General features: G+C 33.6%; 1 protein-coding gene across 1 annotated transcript in view; it reads right to left on the bottom strand.

Annotated features, from left to right (window-relative positions):
* Window positions 1-865: 865 nt before the first annotated feature.
* Window positions 866-20,733, bottom strand: part of LOC129003854 (43 kDa receptor-associated protein of the synapse homolog) — a 59,918-nt gene continuing 40,050 nt past the window's right edge. The window contains exons 5-9 of the mRNA XM_054432180.1: window positions 16,995-17,195; window positions 3,654-3,752; window positions 2,508-2,699; window positions 2,019-2,218; window positions 866-1,399 (exon numbers count right to left, since the gene is read on the bottom strand). Of these exons, the coding sequence (XP_054288155.1) occupies window positions 1,237-1,399; window positions 2,019-2,218; window positions 2,508-2,699; window positions 3,654-3,752; window positions 16,995-17,195 (855 nt within the window). The 3' untranslated portion in view covers window positions 866-1,236. The remainder of the gene's footprint in view (window positions 1,400-2,018; window positions 2,219-2,507; window positions 2,700-3,653; window positions 3,753-16,994; window positions 17,196-20,733) is intronic.

The following is a 20,733-nucleotide window of genomic DNA, read 5'->3' as shown; positions in this document are numbered from 1 at the left end:
AATATAGTTTAACGAGTTGAATTCAGTTGAATTCTCTTTAGACTCAGGTGTGATAAGATAACGCTGACAGAAAGTGAACCCGTACTTTGAAAGAAAAATAATAACCGTTTCACTTCCTAAAGAGGTGCTTAATTTTTACTACGTCGTTTTCATAGTTATTGTTATTACTCTCGGTGAAGTTTCGTCTGATTTCATAAAAAATACATTTGTAAAACAGTCTGTTTGTAAAACATTTGTATTTTTAACTATAAAATACAGTGGTTTCAATTTCAATTTATGAAGTGCACAAAGTAAGTGTAGTTCCTCTAGTCAAACAAACACTGAAACGAAATTAAAATGTTTTTTTTAATTCTTCAAGTTCATTTTTGTTTTTGTTGCACAATACACTATTGTTGCACATTATCAAATTATTTTTCCCCTTCAGACAGTTTTCGTATGTTAATCACTGACACAACTCTAACGACAGTAGTGTTAAGCCATTTTATTTCCATGGATAACACTCCTACCCAGAATAACAATATGTGGCTATCACCGAAAAATATATTGTTCATGTTAGCAAAGTTTTTGTAGCACTCGCTTTCAAATGTGAATGTTGGAATGTTGTGAATTGGGTCCAGTCTACAATTTTAGATTATACAAAAAATTGCCTTTATGGAAAAAGCATCATGGTTGAGACCATTACCTTAAAAAAATACGTATGCCAATGGAGTAAATACACAAAATTGAATTGTACAGAATACTCTTTCTCAAGTAATCGTGTTAAAAACTGCCTAGCCTGGAAACATTTGCAACTGCACAGCTAATACAACGCTGTGGTGAGACAAAAATGGCAACACCGCATCCCAGGCTCACCGAAACAGCTGTTGTACTAATTCATAATGAAGGTCCTGTGCAATGTTTATGTTTGCACGTTTTCAAGGTAATACGATGACAATAGGTGCAACGTTGCCACCCACCAACACTTGTAGAAGAGTCTATAGCAAACGACAATGAAAACAATGCATTCAATTAACGCTTCGATGATGTCTTAAAAATATGTCCCTTACTTGTTATTCTAGGCAGAGCGATTCCAAAACCTCGTGTAACAGCTGATTTCAAACGTGTTTCTCCACCCAATAGTGTCACCTGTACTTAACGAGAGGTAAAGTACGAGGTCTGAGATGGCTGCTCGAAAGAGAGGTTGAAGCTGGCAGGGCTAGTGAGGTATTTGGTCCTGCGGCTTGGCGGGGCCGAATGTTAGACGGCCGAGGACGCCTGTAGTGACAGACTGCCCAGACTGAAGGTGGAGTGGTGCGGGTCCTCACAGTGGAGGTAAAGGCGGGAACTCACGGTTCTCTCGCAGTCTGGACACACGCGCTTCTTCTTCTTATCCCTCCGGCGGAGGATTTCGTGTGCGCATCTGGAAAAACAATTGCTGGTTAGGTAATGTGGTTAGGAACCTTCTGCGTCTACTATTTTAGTTTTGTTCAAGAAAAGAATCTAGATCAGGATTTTGAATTGTAGAATTAGGAGGATAGCAGCTAGCTTAACTTGTAGAATTATAGGTTGGTCTTAAAACACACAGAAGAAACACTGAACACACAATATTTAGTCCCCTGGGGGATATTGTGAAGTGAAGAGCTAGTGAGGAGAGATTACAAAATGATTACTTGACAAAGTCCCCCAGGGGACTTAATATTGTGGGTTCAGTCTCTCTTCTGTATGTTCCTAAGGTCTACCTGTACTTATTCAAGGTTCGATCCTCCAAAGTATTTTTAGGTAAGACTTGTAGTAGTAAGTTGCTATAGAGCGGAAAACTAGAACCCAACCAGTAAGAAACATCTACTGGCTGTCTGGTTTCATATATTTTATTAGGTCAACATCTTCTAGATACCACTTTAGCAATATTCGTAGTTAAGTTTTATTGCTGGCAAGTTATTTGAGGCATGATTGAGGATATTTATAACGATTAGTATACATTTATTTTTACCGGTTTTTAATCTAGTTTAATGCTTGCTTGCAATTAATGCTTGGTATACCTGGCGTGCAGTATGTGAGCACACGGCAGAGCCTCCAGACTGTCTGCTTCGAAGCCCAGAGGCAGGCTGCACGCTCCACACTGCAGTTCCAGCTCCTCCTCCAGGCTTTGGACCGCTCTCGCATGTTCGTCCTGGTGTTCCTCGTCCCCTAGACTCTGGTAGATCCTACACAACCTCACTCGCACCGTCCGTATCAGGAGCTACAAAAAAAAAAACACATGTATCTCTTCTCTCATCTCACGGTGCAAAGTAATTAAAAAATATATGGCGTTGTTATGGTCATGTGGGTGGATAATGGCGGTTCCCTTCTGATCAGGGTGTATTTCTTTTGTTTCTTGAAAGGTAGGTTATAGTAGCAAGAAAAGTTTATGTAAGGTGCTAACTATGGTGGCCCTGTCCATACCTTGACAGTAACTATGCTACTGGAATAACTATGGTAGTAGGCATGGGAGTAGGCATGGTAGTAGGCATAACTATGGTGTTTCATACCTTAGCACCTATAGCTATTGCAACCTCCAGCAGTCTTATGTTGAACTCGAGTGGTCGACAGTTGCAGATTTTCTGCTGCAGTCTCAGTGCCTCCAGACATCTTGCAGCTCCATCCATCGCTTCCATCTGGCAGAGGCGGTCACCCATCGCACACGCCGAGCTCATCGCACTCTCGTACTGGCGGTAGGCGTTCTGGAAAACAATCAGGGAGTTAGGGCACTTCAAGTTTAAGGGAGTTAAAAGGAGTTAAGGGAGTTAGGGGGTTTGTAGTTTTGGCCCTTTGACAAGGATTAGATCGGTAGACGAATACAACAATGTGTGTAAAAGTTGTTTTACCTAAGCCAAGAGAAAGATTTGTTTCGCACGATACATGAAAAGCAAGTGTCTAAGGGCGGCATGACTATGACGGATGACTGAATTGCGAGACGTTGCGAGCGTGGACGACCCAAGTGCTACTGTCATGTCCATGAACGATCTTTGGGGTAGGTGTACGGATTTTAAAATATTGTGTAGGAGTGACGAAACTAAATTCATATCTGACACTGGTAGTGTCAGTGCCCATAGATTTAGTCTGCGTTAACCCCTTCATCAGATGGAATCTACTATCTGAGTTGGCAAGACCAATCCACTCTTACTTATACAGATAAATAAGTTAAAAGCTAGTTGGTATATTAAAGAGGTTCGAATGAACCACTTTCCATTAGCATCCTAGCTGTCTAAGCCCAAATGTATGGTGTACAATGGCTAATGCATTCCTAAATAAGTGACCACAAGCAACAGAGAAAATATTCATATTGGATATATAGCCTTTGGTTATTGAACGTTGGTTACAATATCCATATATCAAAATCATGTATTTTGTCTTCTTGGGTAAGGACACATTTTATAAATTACTTACGCATATCAATTGGTTTCTTTACCCCTTTTGACGTTTTTTCCTTAAATGACATAAACATGCAGAATTAACTAGCTATGATTTTACCATGGTTCTATGTGGTCAGCTAAATGCTATAAAATTTTCAAAAAAATTTTTTAACCAAACAATATTTTTGTCTTCCGGTAGTTCTCAACCACCATATATCAAGCACAAAGTAATATAAACAAAATATTGTTATACTACTTAACATATTTTTACATGAAACTTACGCTAATTTCAGACTTTTTTCTATAAATATCTCCCATGATGCGGATGCTCTTAGCGTAGGTTGACTGGTCGCCGGATACGAGAGCTAGTCTTGTAGCTTCCTGTAAAAACATAAGTATTATACTCAGTTCACAAAATTTAGGCGTTTTTAGAGGAAAAAATATATTCCCTCCGCTTGAAACTACCTTTAAAGTAATAGTAAACAGCTGAGGTTTGTCAAAACATAAATCAGCTGTGCCATATATTAAGCAAAAAAGTAGTGGGGGAACTTCCCTTCAAACCGCGAAATTTTTGAGCCTAAATTCCACATTTAGCGCCAAGATCGGACAACCATTTCCTTCTTTACTTCCTTTTAGAACACTTTTAACTCAAGTATAATCTTGTGAATTACCGCATTTTAGAAGTAAACAGCTTAAGTAAAACATTAACAATTAATTTTTTTTATGTCTTTTATCAGCTGATTTTTAGGGAAGTGTCTGTCCAATATTTGTAGATTGCGTTTTCAATATTCCACATTTATTTCTGGTTATTTTACAAGTTTTAAAATGTTAACAATATAAAACGATCTATACAATTATAAAGGATGTATACAATTATTTCCTCTAGTATTAAAAGTTAAGGGTAAAGTACACAAAATTTACTCTAAAATAAGAGAAAAACTTTTAGAGTCATCCGACAGATTAAGTGGCTACACCATTCTTATTTTGAACACCAACTTGGTAATTAAATCAGAATAAATACCTAACTAGTCGAACTACAGCATATACGACGTTTTATTGGCATTCATTTAGTGAAAGATATACCATTAGAAGTAGCAGTGTACTCAAACTCACGCTGAACTAAAACTTCAGTAGCCAAAGTTTTCTATAAAAGAGTTCAACTAAATTCTCATTGCAGAAAACCCTTGTTACTGAGGTCTTTTATGATGGTACGTAGCTATAGTATGCAAAATCAATTTCAATAAATTTTATAAATAAACTATTTTGAAATTCATTATGTTAAAATTCCTTTCGTATCATATGGATGGATAATATTGTGTAAGAAATAGAACAGACTTTGGTGATTTCAAAGATCTGACTGAAAATAGCCATTCTTACAGAATGTTTTTGACCATAAAGTACACCAGATAGCGCCGAGAAGGGACAACCATTTCCTTCTTTACTTCCTTTTAGAGCCCTTTTAACTTAAGTATAATCTTATGAATTACTGCATTTTAGAAGTAAACAGCTTAAGATATAATCATTTTAGTTTAGTGCATTATGACTTGAATTTTTAAATATGGTGATTAAAATTTCTTTTTTTATTAGAGATAACTTTATTTTAACCATGTAAAGAAGAAAATATTAAAAAAATCAAATCTTTCTGCTATACAACTTTTATAGTAAGTTAATATTTGATTTAGGTTTGTTTAAATGTTTTTTTGTAAGGGAAAGCGAAATTTTGTAATTTTTTTATGATAGAGCTTTGTTAATCGGTTAAAATATTAGTAAGTTTAATATTACTCATACACAATGTCCATAATTTATTGTTAGTTTTTATTCTGGTATTGGATACAACAATGAATACTAAAAAAATAATGAAAATAGAAACTTTGCTACTACATATGCCTAATACATTTAATTGTTTACTATTTTTAGCAACGTTTTATGGTCAAAATAATAAAACCTTGTATATTTAAATGCATACTAGTTTTATTAGTAAAATCATTTTTTACTTTATTTATGTTGTGCAAAACTGTATACCTCGATACTATTTTTATCTAACAAGTTGTGTTTGTACTTTGACAATATTAGGTGGTAGCAAACTTCTGATATGATAAAAGTTATATTGAGATTGCAGAGTAATAATTTAATAAACTCGAGAAACAAAATCAATCTTCATTTTGTTGATCACAAGTCAAGCTTTCAATGAACCAATATGTTGTTTTGATTGACTTAGACGGTTTAAAAGTAATTTGTCCTCCTGTCGCTCTAAATTATTATTATCGTACATCAAGTTTGAAAAGATCGAATAATATATTGCTAAATAATCACAATTCTCTGAATGTGCGACTTAAATACGCTATTTTTATGTTAATTCTTTAATCTTTTTAATTTTTATTTTGTTGTTATGAAATATTAATGCAACAGAAAAAAGTTTTCCTGGCTTATAATAAGTATTTTCTTAAGTAACTTGATTTATTACAATTAAAATGACCGCCATTAGGTTTTGATATTAGTTTTTTATGTTCAAATATTTCCAAAACTTAAGTACTACTTAAATTTGTGTACCAAATGTCATCAAGATATCTTTATTTTGTTTCAACAACACTATTTTTGATTATACAGAATGCCTTTATAAAATGTTGTATCAATATTTTGTTTCCGTTTTTTTCATTACCATTAATTTATTTGACATGATAAGTTAAATTTAATTTGTCTACGGATAATTTACTGTAATTACTTTTTTCGGTCAATTCGTTAATAATTGTTAGGTACAGTCTAAATCGATTGATCATCGCTTTAGATTAAAAAAAATATTTAAACAAAATTCCAGATATACAGGTTGTAGGACACACGTTCAAAGAATGGTTTTCTTTCAATTTTCGTTACTAAAATAATAGCATCTTCAATATATTTTCGTTGTGTGGTGATCGTAGTGGTAGATATAACTAATAATCTCTAAATGTCCTGGAGTTCCATAATTTCTTAAGTCTTTGGGCAGAGTACGCTGTCTAGAATTGCAATGTTTAAGGAGTTGCACTTAAATATAAAAGTTTAGAACCCAACATAAATATAGTTCTTGGATTCGTTCAAAGTTTGAAAGAAAACTTCAAGTTTTTGTCGACAGCTCGCTTCTTCTGTAGTTTGCTAACTTAATATTACCTTCCACGTCTTTGAAACTACGAAATATGTCAAGGTGTTTCTTTAAAGTATTCTTATTTTAGAAACTATTTAAAACTGTTAAATAATGAGTTTTTTTTATCCTGTAAGTTCTAACTTGGGATTTTTTCCACATTACTTTAGCTTCAGCCCCTCTTAGACCTAGGCTGAGTCGCATTATCACTTAGATAAAATACATTGGTGATTGGTGAGACTTGAACTCAGGATCTCAGTGACTGAAGTCCCACAATCTACCATTAAACTAGTTCGAACCCCACCGAAGTAAACCTGCAGACTAAGCGAATTTTCATTTACCTGGCTGGAATTACCATAATTATTCCTTTATTGTCAGATTTATTTCGTATTTAAATATCGTTAATTATAATGAGGACTTAGGTTTGCTGCTACAGGGAAGATAATGAGGTGTTTTTATAGTTAAAATATTGTTAGCTTAGTATGAAGTAAAAAAATTCCAAGTCCCATTAAAATATGTCCAGTTTATGTCTTCTCCTTAAGAATAACATAGTATTTTAATTTACACTCTTTTGGATGTTTCTGTAACCTTTGGGTATACAACAACTCTTCACTATACTAAATTAAATTATTTGTTTTTTAGCTCGACAAAATGGTTAAAAAAATACAAAATTTTATATTTCTAGGGTGAAAATGGGAAAACCAAATTGTATATATTTTTACCTCACAAAACCCCCGTTCCCATAGTCCGATCGTGCTGGTTCGCCAACTCGTTCGAATAAATGTAGGTTTAAACGTTTATACAGAATTTCTTCAAAATCAGATCATTTTTGCTCGAGATATCGTGCTAACAGACACATATCCTGTAAATATATTTATATATGAATTTGAACGGATAATATTTTTAGCCTGTGGGGACCTTAAAACGAAAAGTAAATCAGTCCTTGGTCCAGGTCTTATGAGACCTACGGTAATAGCGTATTCCCTATATTGGAAATTCTCTAAAATCAGGCATATAGTTTACAATAAGACGATGAGACTACAGGTAATATCCAAAGTCAATTATCCTACATTGGGAAATCTGAATGGCGGATTTGTAGGATTGAATGCCTGCAAAACAAACCTCAGTAGTAATTGAATATCCCCAGATGAGTGAATTAATGACAGTCAGACCTATCCAAGTCTCCATTGTTGATACGAACAATGGTTTGGTTGTGAATGAAATGATTACTAAGGTAATCAATTACCATTCTAGTACTATTATGAGTTAAATCGTATGTTTTCTTTATAGACCTTTCCGCTTCATATGGAGTGTGAAAATCTATACAAAATAGTGACCTCAATATCATATAGGTTATTGTATTATGTTATGTATTTAAGATTAAATACTGTAATAGAGTAATTTAAATATTTTCGAAAATGTAGAGTTTTATTTTATTTGTTTACTAAGTCAATCATTCAAAGACTCTACTGTATTTAACAAATATGTGATGAAATATAAAGTAACTGTACAAAAAAATGTTGTTACATGTTTGAAAAGTGTTACATACATTCCGTAAAAGTGACTTAATTAGAGTTAAAATATTAAAATAAATTAAAAAATAATTAAAATATGCACATGTAAGATGTGTTTATACATGAGTATATTTATATATGAATTTGAACGGATGGTGTTTTTGGCCTTTTGGGACCTCAAAACGAAAAAAGGAAATCGATCCCGGGTCCCGGGTCCAGGTCTTACCATGAGACCTACGTTAATAGCTTATTCCCTATATGGGGAATTCGCTAAAATGAGTAGATGAGTTTGAAATTATAATCGCTCCGTGAGCCTTCCGTTGGGAGGATGCAAATCAGATACAGTATCATTATTGCATCAGATCAAATACGGGCGCTTGTGTACAGTCAATGCTAACATTGGACTGATTTCTAGGCAATGAAAATGTGTTTTCGAAATAACAAACTTGCCTCATCATATGTCGATTAGAAAAATGAACAATATAATATCCCCTTGATGTACAAATGAATGAAAAACTGATTGGCGTCAAAACTCACGCGTATATTTGTACACAAATTTGTTTATCACTACTTACATTTTGTAGAACTTATGTGTCAATTTAATAGCAATATATTTTGTAATTGCATATTCAATTGCTGACACACATGTGTATTCAACTATTTAGTCTGTTAAGGCCGTTTGAGGAAATTTACTAGTAACGTAGGCCTACCTACGCCAAAGGAAGAATATATTCCAATCCAAAGTGCAAAAGCCTGTTTGCATTTCAATTAGGTTGAACATTAATAAAGATACAATTAATGTAGTAAAATTCCCAACGTATTATGATCTCGATACAATAGTACGTTATTCGGAACTATTTTATTTCGAAAATTATGTGGACTAAGTTGAAAAAATGAACGAATTGACTATTTTTCTTTAAATCAAAACAATTATAGCAGCATCGAAAACAACACATTTAACTACAGGATGATTGAAAGTTAATTTTATCCGTCACAAAATTGTAAAACGTTTTCATCGTCAGATGTGGAGGTCACTTAATCTGTCAAACCAATACGAGTTTAATCGAGTGATAATAATATATTCATCAACACACAAATTCAAACACCCGCCAAGGCTAAATGCATGTGACATTTAAATGACCAATCAAGGCTGTAATGACGTCACTAATGGCTTGTCAAACCCCCCCCCACATCCCCCTCCTATCACCCTGCTACCATCACTTCTTGTGATTGGAACTTATGTTTAGTGTACGTTGTAAAATAGCGGACCTATTTATCGGGTAAATAATCACGGAACTATTAAACTGTAAATTTAGGTTCCTGATGTTAACCTATCACATGTAATTTTTAAGATTTTTCATTTTTCAATCATAAAACACCTTTAATATCTTAATAAAATAAATGGTCAGAATGATTAAAAAAAAAATTGGTGCTACAAATTTTCAAGGACGGCAAAAAAGGAAAATCACGATTTCTGAGTTTAAATTTAAATCATGGTGATAATGGTGACTGGGACGGGTGGCGTCGTCCTGTAATCCAGCTACTATGAGGTCACGAATTGTGGATATTTATAGGCATGCACTGTGGATGCGATGCTCCCTGATGTGGATTAACGTCCGCACTAGTGAGTACTACGACTATCCGCAGTATTATCCTGATGATTAGACCAATTCGTTAATTACAAGGAAAAATGGGGTTCGGATTCCACTATAAACTGTAGGTCCCTTAGTTGCAATTAGCTGTATGGGCTATTAATTAACAGCTGTGTCCAAAGAACATGCCAGCTTTGCAGATTTGAGACGGAGAGTTAGACGAATTGAGACATATTATTTCATACCTCAAACGTTAAAATCGGTCCAGAAATAACGGAGTAGTTTTGTTCATAGAAAACAGCCCTTACGTATTAATGTAAGAGATCTTACAAGGGAAAAATATATGTGTTATATATTTTTGACATACGTGTAAATTAAAAACAAAATTTAATAATTATTGTCTTAATTTAATTTCACAGATTTCAAACAGTTAAAAAATTATAAGATAAGAGAAAAGCTAACGAATGTTGTCTTTAAGTTTAATGTTATTAGTTTTTACTCAAGATATAGTTATAAAATAGTAATCAAATGTAAGGTTGATCTTATTTTAAGCAAGAAAATGCCAAAATAGCGAACAAGAAAGTCAGCTTCAACCCCTCCCTCACAAAAACATAGAAAACCCGATGAGCTACTAATTACTTGGCAAGCATTATAACCACTCAGCTACCCAGTTAGTTTTTTGACGCTAGGTAAAAAATGTACGGTTTGGCTATTTCTGTTCAAAAAGTTGGATAAATTTACCGCTATACCGCCATACGTGGTATTTGCTTGAACAAATAAGCATCCATTCCTAATAAATTTAGTTTTAAATGTTTTCAATCTGCATCGTGATTAAACTCTCAAACTATAGCCTAAAATTATATTGAAAATGCCATTATATAAATATCATCAATTTTCTCTTACTTACATTTCTGGCTATATGTGTGAAAATAAACAATTTAAATTAATATGTATAATATGTTACTACTTCAATACAGGTAAAATGTATATTTTCCCAGAATATATATAAATGTTAGCTTTGATCATATTTTATATTGCTGCTTTGTAAAATAACAATGCTTTAAAGAATGTTTTAGTTTCAAAGACGTGGAAGGTAATATTAAGTTAGCAAACTACAGAAGGAGCGAGCTGTCGACAAAAACTTTGGCAAACTTACTTAGAACGAATCCAAGAGTTGTATTTATGTTTGGAAATCTAAATAGTATGAAAGAACGATTCTGAAAATAGTGCGATGATTTATAGTATATTTAGAGTAGAGTATCCTTAAAACTTAGACGTAAGTAGTCTTAAATGTTTTGACAAAAGACATGATGACTAATAAGGAAGCAGGGGTTGTTTAGTAGTTAAAGAACGGGATTTCTGTTCCGAGGAGCACAAGTTTAAATCATGACACCATCAACATTAATGATTACGTGGTGATATTATTACCCAGTGGTTCGGAATCCATCTTTATCGTTAATTGAACGTTGAGTAAATGTTTCTCAATTAGGCAAGAGATGTGTTTCTGTATACTTCTCTGTTACTGGTCGCTTAGATTATTTACCTTTTTTGTCCTAGGACGCTAGGGCACGAGCTTGGGATTGGTTGCAACAATCTATACAGGGTGATTTGTACTCAGTGTGACAAAATTTTTTTTATGTAAGTACAAAGTAAATGAAGTGTGATGATGCATATCAAATGTTCCAAGTCTCAAAATTAGCGTCCCAAAAAATTATTTTATGTTTTTCAAAAATAACCATGCTTTTAAACTTAATACAGCGATTTCTCAATTACCTGTATATGGTTTTGAGTAGATAATGTCATTTTCGTGTTCTACATTAAATTTTGAACAAGAATAATGGAAAAAGACGGAGGATCAGTTGTAAAAACTCCATTGTAAATAGATTCAAAGATAACAATTAAGATATTTGATACAAATTTTTAAAACAATGGTCTATTGCATTTTACACACCCTGTATACAAGAAAGTGTCGGAATATGTTAAAAACTGCGCCATTTTATAAGCTTTCCAACCATATGCTACACTATTAAGGTTTAGATATTTTCTTGCTTGTTTTAGTGGTTTGAATACCAGAAAACAGGGAACTTTTTACTGTTTTTACTGTTCAAGCTGAATCAAAAATACAACTTTTGCTTAATACATGCCGACTTTCTATGTTTTAAATGTTAAAGACATCATGCTTTGTAGTCTTCAAACCATTAAAGCGTACATAAGCAGACATAAACCTCAATAGTGTAGCATATCGTTGGAAAGCTTATAAAATGGCGCAGTTTTTAATATATTCCGACACTTTCTTGTATACAGGGTGTGAAAAATTCGATAGACCATTGTTATTAAAATATTTATCAAATATCTTAATTTTATCTTTGAATCTATTTACAATGGAGTTTTTACAACTGATCCTCCGTCTTTTTCCATTATTCTTGTTCAAAATTTAATGTAGAACACGAAAATGACATTATCTACTCAAAACCATATACAGGTAATTGTGAAATCACTGTATTAAGTTTAAAAACATGGTTAGTTTTGAAAAACATAAAATAATTTTTGGGAAGCTAATTTTTAGACTTGAAACATTTGATATGCACCATCACACTTAATTTACTTTGTACTTACACCAAAAAAATTTTGTCAGTACAAATCACCCTGTATATTAATTTGAAACTGTTTTTCTTTGTAATAGCTATTTTGAGAGAACGGCTGGGTGTAGAAACTCGGTAGAGGTGTCTAAAGAAAGGTCTTGGTCTGTAGATGAGCCATCAAAAGAGAAACATGGTGAATTCCCTTGGGGCTCTGCCCCGTGGCCTTTAAATTCCCATTCCATGTTATTCTTATGGAGAAAAACGGGATTTTTGTCACAGCTAATTTGAGAGAACGGCTGGGCGTAGAAACTTGGTAGGGGTCTCTAAAGAAAGGTCTTGGTCTGTAGATGAGCCATCAAAAGAGAAACATGGTGAATTCCCTTGGGGCTCTGCCCCGTGGCCTTTAAATTCCCATTCCATGTTATTCTTATGGAGAAAAACGGGATTTTTGTCACAGCTAATTTGAGAGAACGGCTGGGCGTAGAAACTTGGTAGAGGTGTCTAAAGAAAGGTCTTGGTCTGTAGATGAGCCATCAAAAGAGAAACATGGTGAATTCCCTTGGGGCTCTGCCCCGTGGCCTTTAAATTCCCATTCCATGTTATTCTTATGGAGAAAAACGGGATTTTTTTCACAGCTAATTTGAGAGAACGGCTGGGCGTAGAAACTTGGTAGGGGTCTCTAAAGAAAGGTCTTGGTCTGTAGATGAGCCATCAAAAGAGGAAAGAGGTAAATTCCCTTGGGGTTCTGCCCCAGAAGCCTTTAAAGTTGCCTCTTCAGATTTGTTTACATTACGACCATATGCATAATTCTACACTACTTTTTAATGCAACAGCTGTTAATATTTAAATTGTGATTTATTGAATTTGTCAAAATGAAGTTCAGTATTTGCACTGGATTTTTCTGATTTTAAAATTGATTTTATTCTGCATCGTGTCATGTTTTGCAATATAATGTTCTATTACCAAATCAGTGGAAAATCCTAATATCACAGTAACTTTTAAAATTATTTCTTATGGAGTTAACTTATATCTATTGTATGGGTTGGTTTCTGCCTTTTTTACCACTTCTTGGAGATTTTACGTAGGTGATATTCCTTGGCATATTGCATCTGTAGACGAAACTTGGGTTGGTGTAATCATTACAATGGAAAAGAGCGAGCAATTCTGGACAATTTGATATAGGCTAAAAATAAAACTGAATTGTCATTGCGCTACATTTCTTGAGCAATCATTGAAATAACCGATTTGCAAACAATGGAAAAAAGTCATAGAACACAACCAAGTAGAAGAAATAGAAATAATGTCGTTTTTACACCAAAAACACAAAAAAAACAAGATCAGCTTTTTGAAAAAAGATAAGATATTTACAAAATATTTTGATTATATCTAACTGTTGTGTAGATCGTCAGTATTTCCATAATCTTTGACTCACCTGTAATGCTTCGCAATTGCTCGAATTCGAGCAACAGGTACACTAGTATTACTTAAATAAAACAATTGGTGATTTGGCGGGATTTGAACCCGGGACATTAGGGTCTGTAGTAACACGCCCTAAACACTAGACCAGCTCACTCCCCAGAGATTTCTATTGTATAAGATATATTATACCACAGACTGCACTGCGATTAAAATGACTTAAAACGTTTGCCATAAACAGTTAACTCTGGTGGAAAATTTAAACATTTGTGGGAACCCAACGACATGTGCCCTATATAACATGATTTCCTATTCCATCCGGAATAAAGTTTATCACATTATCGGAAAACCATAATTATTGGAAGTACAGCACTGAGTCAGTTTACATTCTGATTCTTCGCTGTTAGTTGTCTCCTCACCAAAAAGGAGATCGTACACGATTCATAAGTAGAGGTGAGTCTTTTGCATTTTATTTGACTAAACATTTCACATCAAATTTAATATTCCGTAATGTTTGTAAGATACTTATAGACCCAAATTCGTCGACAATTAATTTTCTGATTTTCAGCCTCGTTATAAACAAGGAGTTTTACACCATTTATAGATGCACTTTACACGTTTTGTTTTAACAGTACAACCCAGTTAGATTGTTTTTAAGATCCCGTAGTGATCAAAGATGTTTAAGAAAATGCATCGCTGATTGTCTGAATTCCTGTTTAGTTCCAAACAAGTTTTACACGATATTACACAATTTATTTCCTTTTACAAGTTAGGATTTTAACAGAATAATCCAGTAAGATTAGTTCAAAATTACATAGTGTTTGACGCTGTTTACACTAATTCATCGCCGACTAAATTTCTCCTTTGGCACAATGATTTACACAATTTATATGAAATTTATATGGTATGTTTTACGTATAAACTATTACATCGGTTTTATCCGTAACGTTTGAAGCTGGGGCTAATGGGCTCAGCGAAGTTGGGCGTGTAATCTTATGACTGATACGACAACTGATGTTAACGCTCTAGAAGTCGAAAAGTCATTATGACGCATGCCCTCAAATTATCTAAACTAATATGGATTTTATTATTTTAAAACATTTTATAAAACAACATTTTATGGAAATACATTTTATTCCGTTTCACTCAGATTACAGTTATACCCCATATAATTTAATTCTCAACCATTGCATCCATTCCATAAATTTGCATTTAAATTAATTCCACCCTTTTCAGTTTGAATAGGCATGAGTAGTTGGGGTTTTTCATTTAATTCAATTTCCCTGTATTCAGTTACATTTTATTCTAATGGACATGAATAAATTATTTGTGATTCAATTTAAATATATTCAATTTTATTCAAGAAATTCCATTTTAAGTTATTCCATTTCACTTGATAATATTCTATTTTATTTTAATAACTTAATATGTTTTATTGATTTTTAATCTTTTATATTTTTTATTTCATTACATTAGTTTTGATCAAATTCAATCTATTCATATTTTAAAAGCTCTAATTCATTACAGTCAAGTCTTAACGCATGCTGAAAATATTATTACTAATATACTGATAACTGATATATTCTAATTCATTCAATATTGCCTTGAGCTCCACTTTGTGTTTCATCAATAAGAGCTTTGCAAAGCTGAAAACATATTTTGCATAAACATGCACTATGCATTCTAAATAGTGTAGCTCTTTGCGTGATCAATATTCCCGTCAGACATTTTTTAAGTCCGCTCCTATTATGATTGCTTTATTGAAATGCCAGTAATATGAACAAAATGTTTATGATATTTTAAGAAAAGGTAAAGGAATGTGCCTTTTAAATGTCGATGGTAACACTGACAAGAGAAATACTCTATTATTTATTGTCTGTGGTACCGATATGGACAGGAAAACCAAGGAAGCTATGTCAAACGTTTATTAGTACAATAGTTCATGTACTATAATTAATCACTGCATTGAATTATGCAAATATCTCAATACTTGAATGGTATAGTGCCAACTTAGCAGAAAATAAAATTCTGTACCATAATTCCTTCAATGAATATTTTATCAAATCGTTTCCAAACAAATTAAATTTTTTGTAACTACCATAATTTCTAACATCCAGGTTAAAGCATGGAAGGAGCGTAAATGTTTTTTATTCGAGAGTGCAAGGAGGAACGAAGTTTAAAGCGACAACGTTGCCTTCTAAAACTTTCCTAACTATATTACCTTCCTTTGCTTGCTCAAAGTTGGCTACATTATCTTTACAAGTCTTCCAAACTACTTAGTATGTAGACAAGTATAGTGGGTCAAATACATTTTTGATAATATGTGCATGAAAGTAGTTTTATCGTTGAAACTCTTTGGGGATTTATGGATTTTATGGCTATATGGAAACAATGTAATACGTGTTGTACAGTAAAGGGAAAGAAAATGTATTAGAAATTTATGATAACAAATTGCTAGTGAATTGCATTGTTTTTTAGTGAAACATTATATCTTTAATTTGTTCTGGATTGATGAGTTTATTAAATACTAGGCATCTGAACCAAAAATGTCCCCTTTTGCATTCCAGGTCAGCCGATGTTTTTGTTTATTCGTTTGGAGCTTGATTCACTTTTTATTACACTGAAATTCAGCAACTCATTCCCACGAAGTTTTCGTATATGTAAAGATACATTATTATTAGCATTAATCATTATTTAACGTGCACAAAATATCCAACATATTCTAATCGTGTTGCTCAATGCTAGAGGGGCAGGTTAGACCATATCCACGAAAATATGAGAGATTGCACCGTTTTCCTTAGAAGGTTTTCATGATTGCTTTACTTACTGGTAAAATGCTATTGGCTTAAAAGGCACTAGCACTTTTACTTCTAGTAAATATTAATCATTGGCCCGGTTGGCCACACGACGTACCAACTTGAAGTATTTAAAATCCATGATAGCAATGTCATGAGTTCCCACGCCATTGCGCTAAATCTTATTTGTACGATTCACTTGCACACTGAACCGGCTCACCCCTTACTTTGCTGAATACGTTTTACGGATATACAGAAATGTCTTAGGCCTATATAGATAGGAAAATGCAAGCTAACCAAGCTGCCAACATAAAAATTCATTACAGTAGACTCCCTATCCAGGGTTGAGACCAATCTGGATAGTGGGAGTTCCGGATAAACCGACATCCCCTACAACTCATTAAATTAGGAACATCTAACGCATATAAACCAATAATGGCCGTAAAATAGTCAAACTGGACACATGATTGATGTTCCCAAATCTTTCCTAAGAGAAAATTCGTTTGATTTCCACCCACTTCCTGCCGACCCAGTCCGGTTTCAGAGATGTCATTCTGCCGAGTCTAGTCCGGTTAAACCATTGTCCGGATAATGTGGACAGATACTCACGCTGCAGTAGTCATGAGCGTCCCCAAGCTCTCCTTGTTTCCTGAGTGCTGAAGCCATCTGCAGCAGCGCGGCCCTGTGGTGTCTGCTGTTGAGGTCCCCGAGCTGCAGGTTCCTGCTGAGGTCGTACGCCTTGGAGGCGTACCTCGCGCTCTTGTCGGCGTCTTGTAGTCTGCCGAAGAGCTCTGACAAGCCAACGTACACCTAAATGTCAATAGAATGTGAGTAGAAGTTGTTATGAATATTGTCTGAGTAGAGGTTAGTGCTGGTTATAAGGACGCTGATTCGATTGCAAGCGAGATCGTTACCAGACCCAGTCACTGTTGGTCACTGGGCTATCAATTAATAATGTTTACGAAATAATTCGGTGTTAGAAAGTGACAATACGGAGTTAGGATCGTTCTCCTTGAAAAAAAGGGAATCTAAGCCACTAGCTTAGATGGGTACAATCAAAATATAGCCAAGTGGTTAATCTAGTTGAGTGGATATTTCTCAGTAATCAGAGAGGTCCTGAAATTATTTTGTAGATTTTTATGGTTCAAAACTTAACTCATCTATCCTATTTTATTGGAATAATAAAAACTGAATCTTATACAAACATCTAGTATGAGTAAATAATTTAGTCAATAAAATATTAGTCGAAATAAATTATAAATAAATTCACTTAAATATTTGACCTTGATAGGTGGGTTATAGCGCACTTGTCATGCAGTCATAGAGTAGTTTGTTCTGTTCTGTTAAAAGTCTATAAGTTTTTGATAGTTTAAAACTGAGCCTACTTGCCCTCTATCATGTTTTTTTTATCACCGCGGAAGAAACACATGGTCTTATGTAAAGACTTCATACTTCAACTCCGTTCTAAATTCACCCTTCTCTCATTCACAAATTAAAATCGTCATCCTGACGCTCCTTTAACTAAATTATAAATATGAATAAATAATATGTAAAACTGTGTTTAACCATAACAATTGTTATCCTGAGGCAACTGGTGGGAAAATTTCAATACTAAGAACTTAACTAAACACTAAATAATAAACATAGCTTCCATTTTATTTTTACTCTTAAATGGAATGCCTTGTTTAATATTCTTCATGAAATAGTGTTTAATGATAAATCCAGGGAAAAAGTGCAGAATGCTTACTAAACAGTGACGTATAACAGCCAATTAGAGTCTTTTCTAGTAGGGACTCTGCTGCTTTGTCAACCTCATACACACTAATTGACTGCTGTGTTTGAGGAGGAACTCCTGAGAGTTATTAAGCTATACAAAACTGGTATACAAGTTACGTTTGCTACTCACTTGTATACACATTGATCTACATTGAGTGCTTATAACTGCATAACTGTAATAAGATGGTGACTCAACTAAGATATATTTCAAACTAAATTGAATGTTAAGATAAGTGAAAAATGAATTAGGCCAAAATGACTTTTTCACCACACGATGATATGTTTAGCTGTTTTATATAATACTGTACGTTAATTGGTGGCTGAAAGTTACGTTTTGCTGGCCATGCCAGCTGTTATCGCTATTTGGGGACCGAGCAAGTTTTTACATCCCTAGGGCTGCAAAATCAGCTGCCCGCTTAATTTCCTAAAACATGAATGCATATTAAATACACAATCAGTATCCATATAGCATTGCAATATTGCTTTATTGTCACCACTGCCTAGAAACTATTTATTATAATTTTTGCTGATTCCTCAATTAATTTCTTCACATAACCTTAAAGTTGTAGTTGTGTTGACTATCACTGTGCATTATTATTGTGGTGAATAGTGGTAATAAGGTATAGTGTGGTGAAAAATAGCGTTCGTACCACGGACCGAAATGGCTTTGCAGCTCGATCGTTTTAAGTTCGAGACGAAGTCGAGAACTTAAAAACTATATCGAGTCAGCAAAACCTTATTTTCGGCCCTAGGTACGAAATATACTATTACAGCATTTATAACTACAATTGGAAGTTTGTAGATACATTCAGCCAGAATTGTTTATAGCCCAATCAATGACAGCTGAGCCCAGTTTTGAAATATCAAACATAATAATGCTAGATGTTGGTCATACTTCAACAAAAACAGCCGTTTTTAATACAAGCGTTGTGGGTCTAAAGTAGCTATGTATTGTATCCCTGCCGTAATCGATTCTAACAATTGCATGTATCGTAATTATATATTGATTGATTTGATCGGCTTTAGCTTATTGTTGCACTCTTTTCAATAGTTCGACATATCGATAGTACAGTGTCGACTAACACTATCGTAATAGACAAAATGATTGAATCACTTACTAACCAGCTGCTCATTTGCATTAGAAAAATTGAAAACAAATTAATTGTTGTTTTGAGATATCTTTACGAGAATAGTCATTTCGTTTTCTAAGCTATTTTGTAAAATAATGTTGCAATATGAATACGATGAGCAGCAATGTTTTAATTTAAAGAGTTTAGTTTTTAATATCTTAATAGAGACACTAAACTATTTAATTCAGTGTTATTTTAGAGAGAATTACCGTTGCAGCACAGATTAAGTAGTTTTTTTTTTTACAAAACCACTTTTTAATTTGTTACATACTATAAAATGTAACAATCATTATTTGCTGTCACTGATCCATAATCAAGGAATAATTTCGGTAAAATCGTTCAACTTGGGCTTAATCCATACTTAACATTGAATATACAGTACATTCAAAATACCAAGATTTAATTGAGCAAAACGTTATAAATTATTTAAATACAGTAGTTGTTTTTCTAACGAAATAAGATAACAGTCACGTCCTAATGTATCAAAATCCGTATAAACTATAAGCCGTATAAACTATAAGCCGTATAAACTATAAGCCGTATAAACTATAAGCGTATAAACTATAAGCCGTATAAACTATAAGCGTATAAACTAAACTATAAACTATTGCTGTTTATGAATATTTTGATTTGTTAAATTTAAATAACAAAATAGCCACAAAAATCCAACTTAGAAAAGTTTTACAATTACCTATTTAGAAAGAAGCTGACAAAACATTCTTTTGCTTAATACCATCAAAATTTGTATGACATTGACACTCAAAGGAAATTGGTGTAAGTCAATAAAAAAAGAAAACATGAACCTTTGTGGCAATAAGCAAAGTGATCTAAAACCGGAAAACATCAATTGACATTGGCGGGTGTGATCATTTAATTGGAAATAGTTAATTAGTAATCAACAATCAATTTGTACATTGAGCTCCAATACTGCTTTGACGTTTGTCCATCGAGTCTAATTAAAGTTTCCAATGTCAAAACACAAGCTGAAGTAGTTTATAGAGGATGGGCTTTTTGCGTAATTGATTGGGGCCGAAGATATGGAGCCTCATGTAAAAGAGTGATGGCAACTTTTTCATACATTGATTAAAATTTGAAGTTCAGTAAAATTATTATTCCATGGTTTATATATTAAAGTGCTAAGGGGCGTTTGCGGACTTGCTTTTTCATTTCAGATGACTGTGGTTTTACCTATGTTCAGCGCTGTCCAAGTCTATTACTATGTAAAAATGAGTTTTTATGCAATGAAAGATTTTGGTGAGGTATTTTTGAACTACAAGTTACTATGTAAATAAAGATGTGGTTCTAAACGATAACTGCTATTTCTTGGGTATAAAGATACGTACTCTTCTCCAAAATTCACAGATTTTTACTAGAGAATGTAATTACTACGGACTGCAGAATTAATGTTACAGAGTGTTGATTTAATCGTAATCGTGTTTATG

Source organism: Macrosteles quadrilineatus, unplaced genomic scaffold (assembly GCF_028750875.1).
Source record: "Macrosteles quadrilineatus isolate MER2022 unplaced genomic scaffold, UCM_ALF_1.0 Scaffold_9__3_contigs__length_116548681, whole genome shotgun sequence".
NCBI classification, from domain to species: Eukaryota; Metazoa; Arthropoda; class Insecta; order Hemiptera; family Cicadellidae; genus Macrosteles; species Macrosteles quadrilineatus.
The sequence above is the reverse complement of the archived record's forward strand: the minus strand, read 5'-3'. Positions and strand labels throughout refer to the sequence as shown.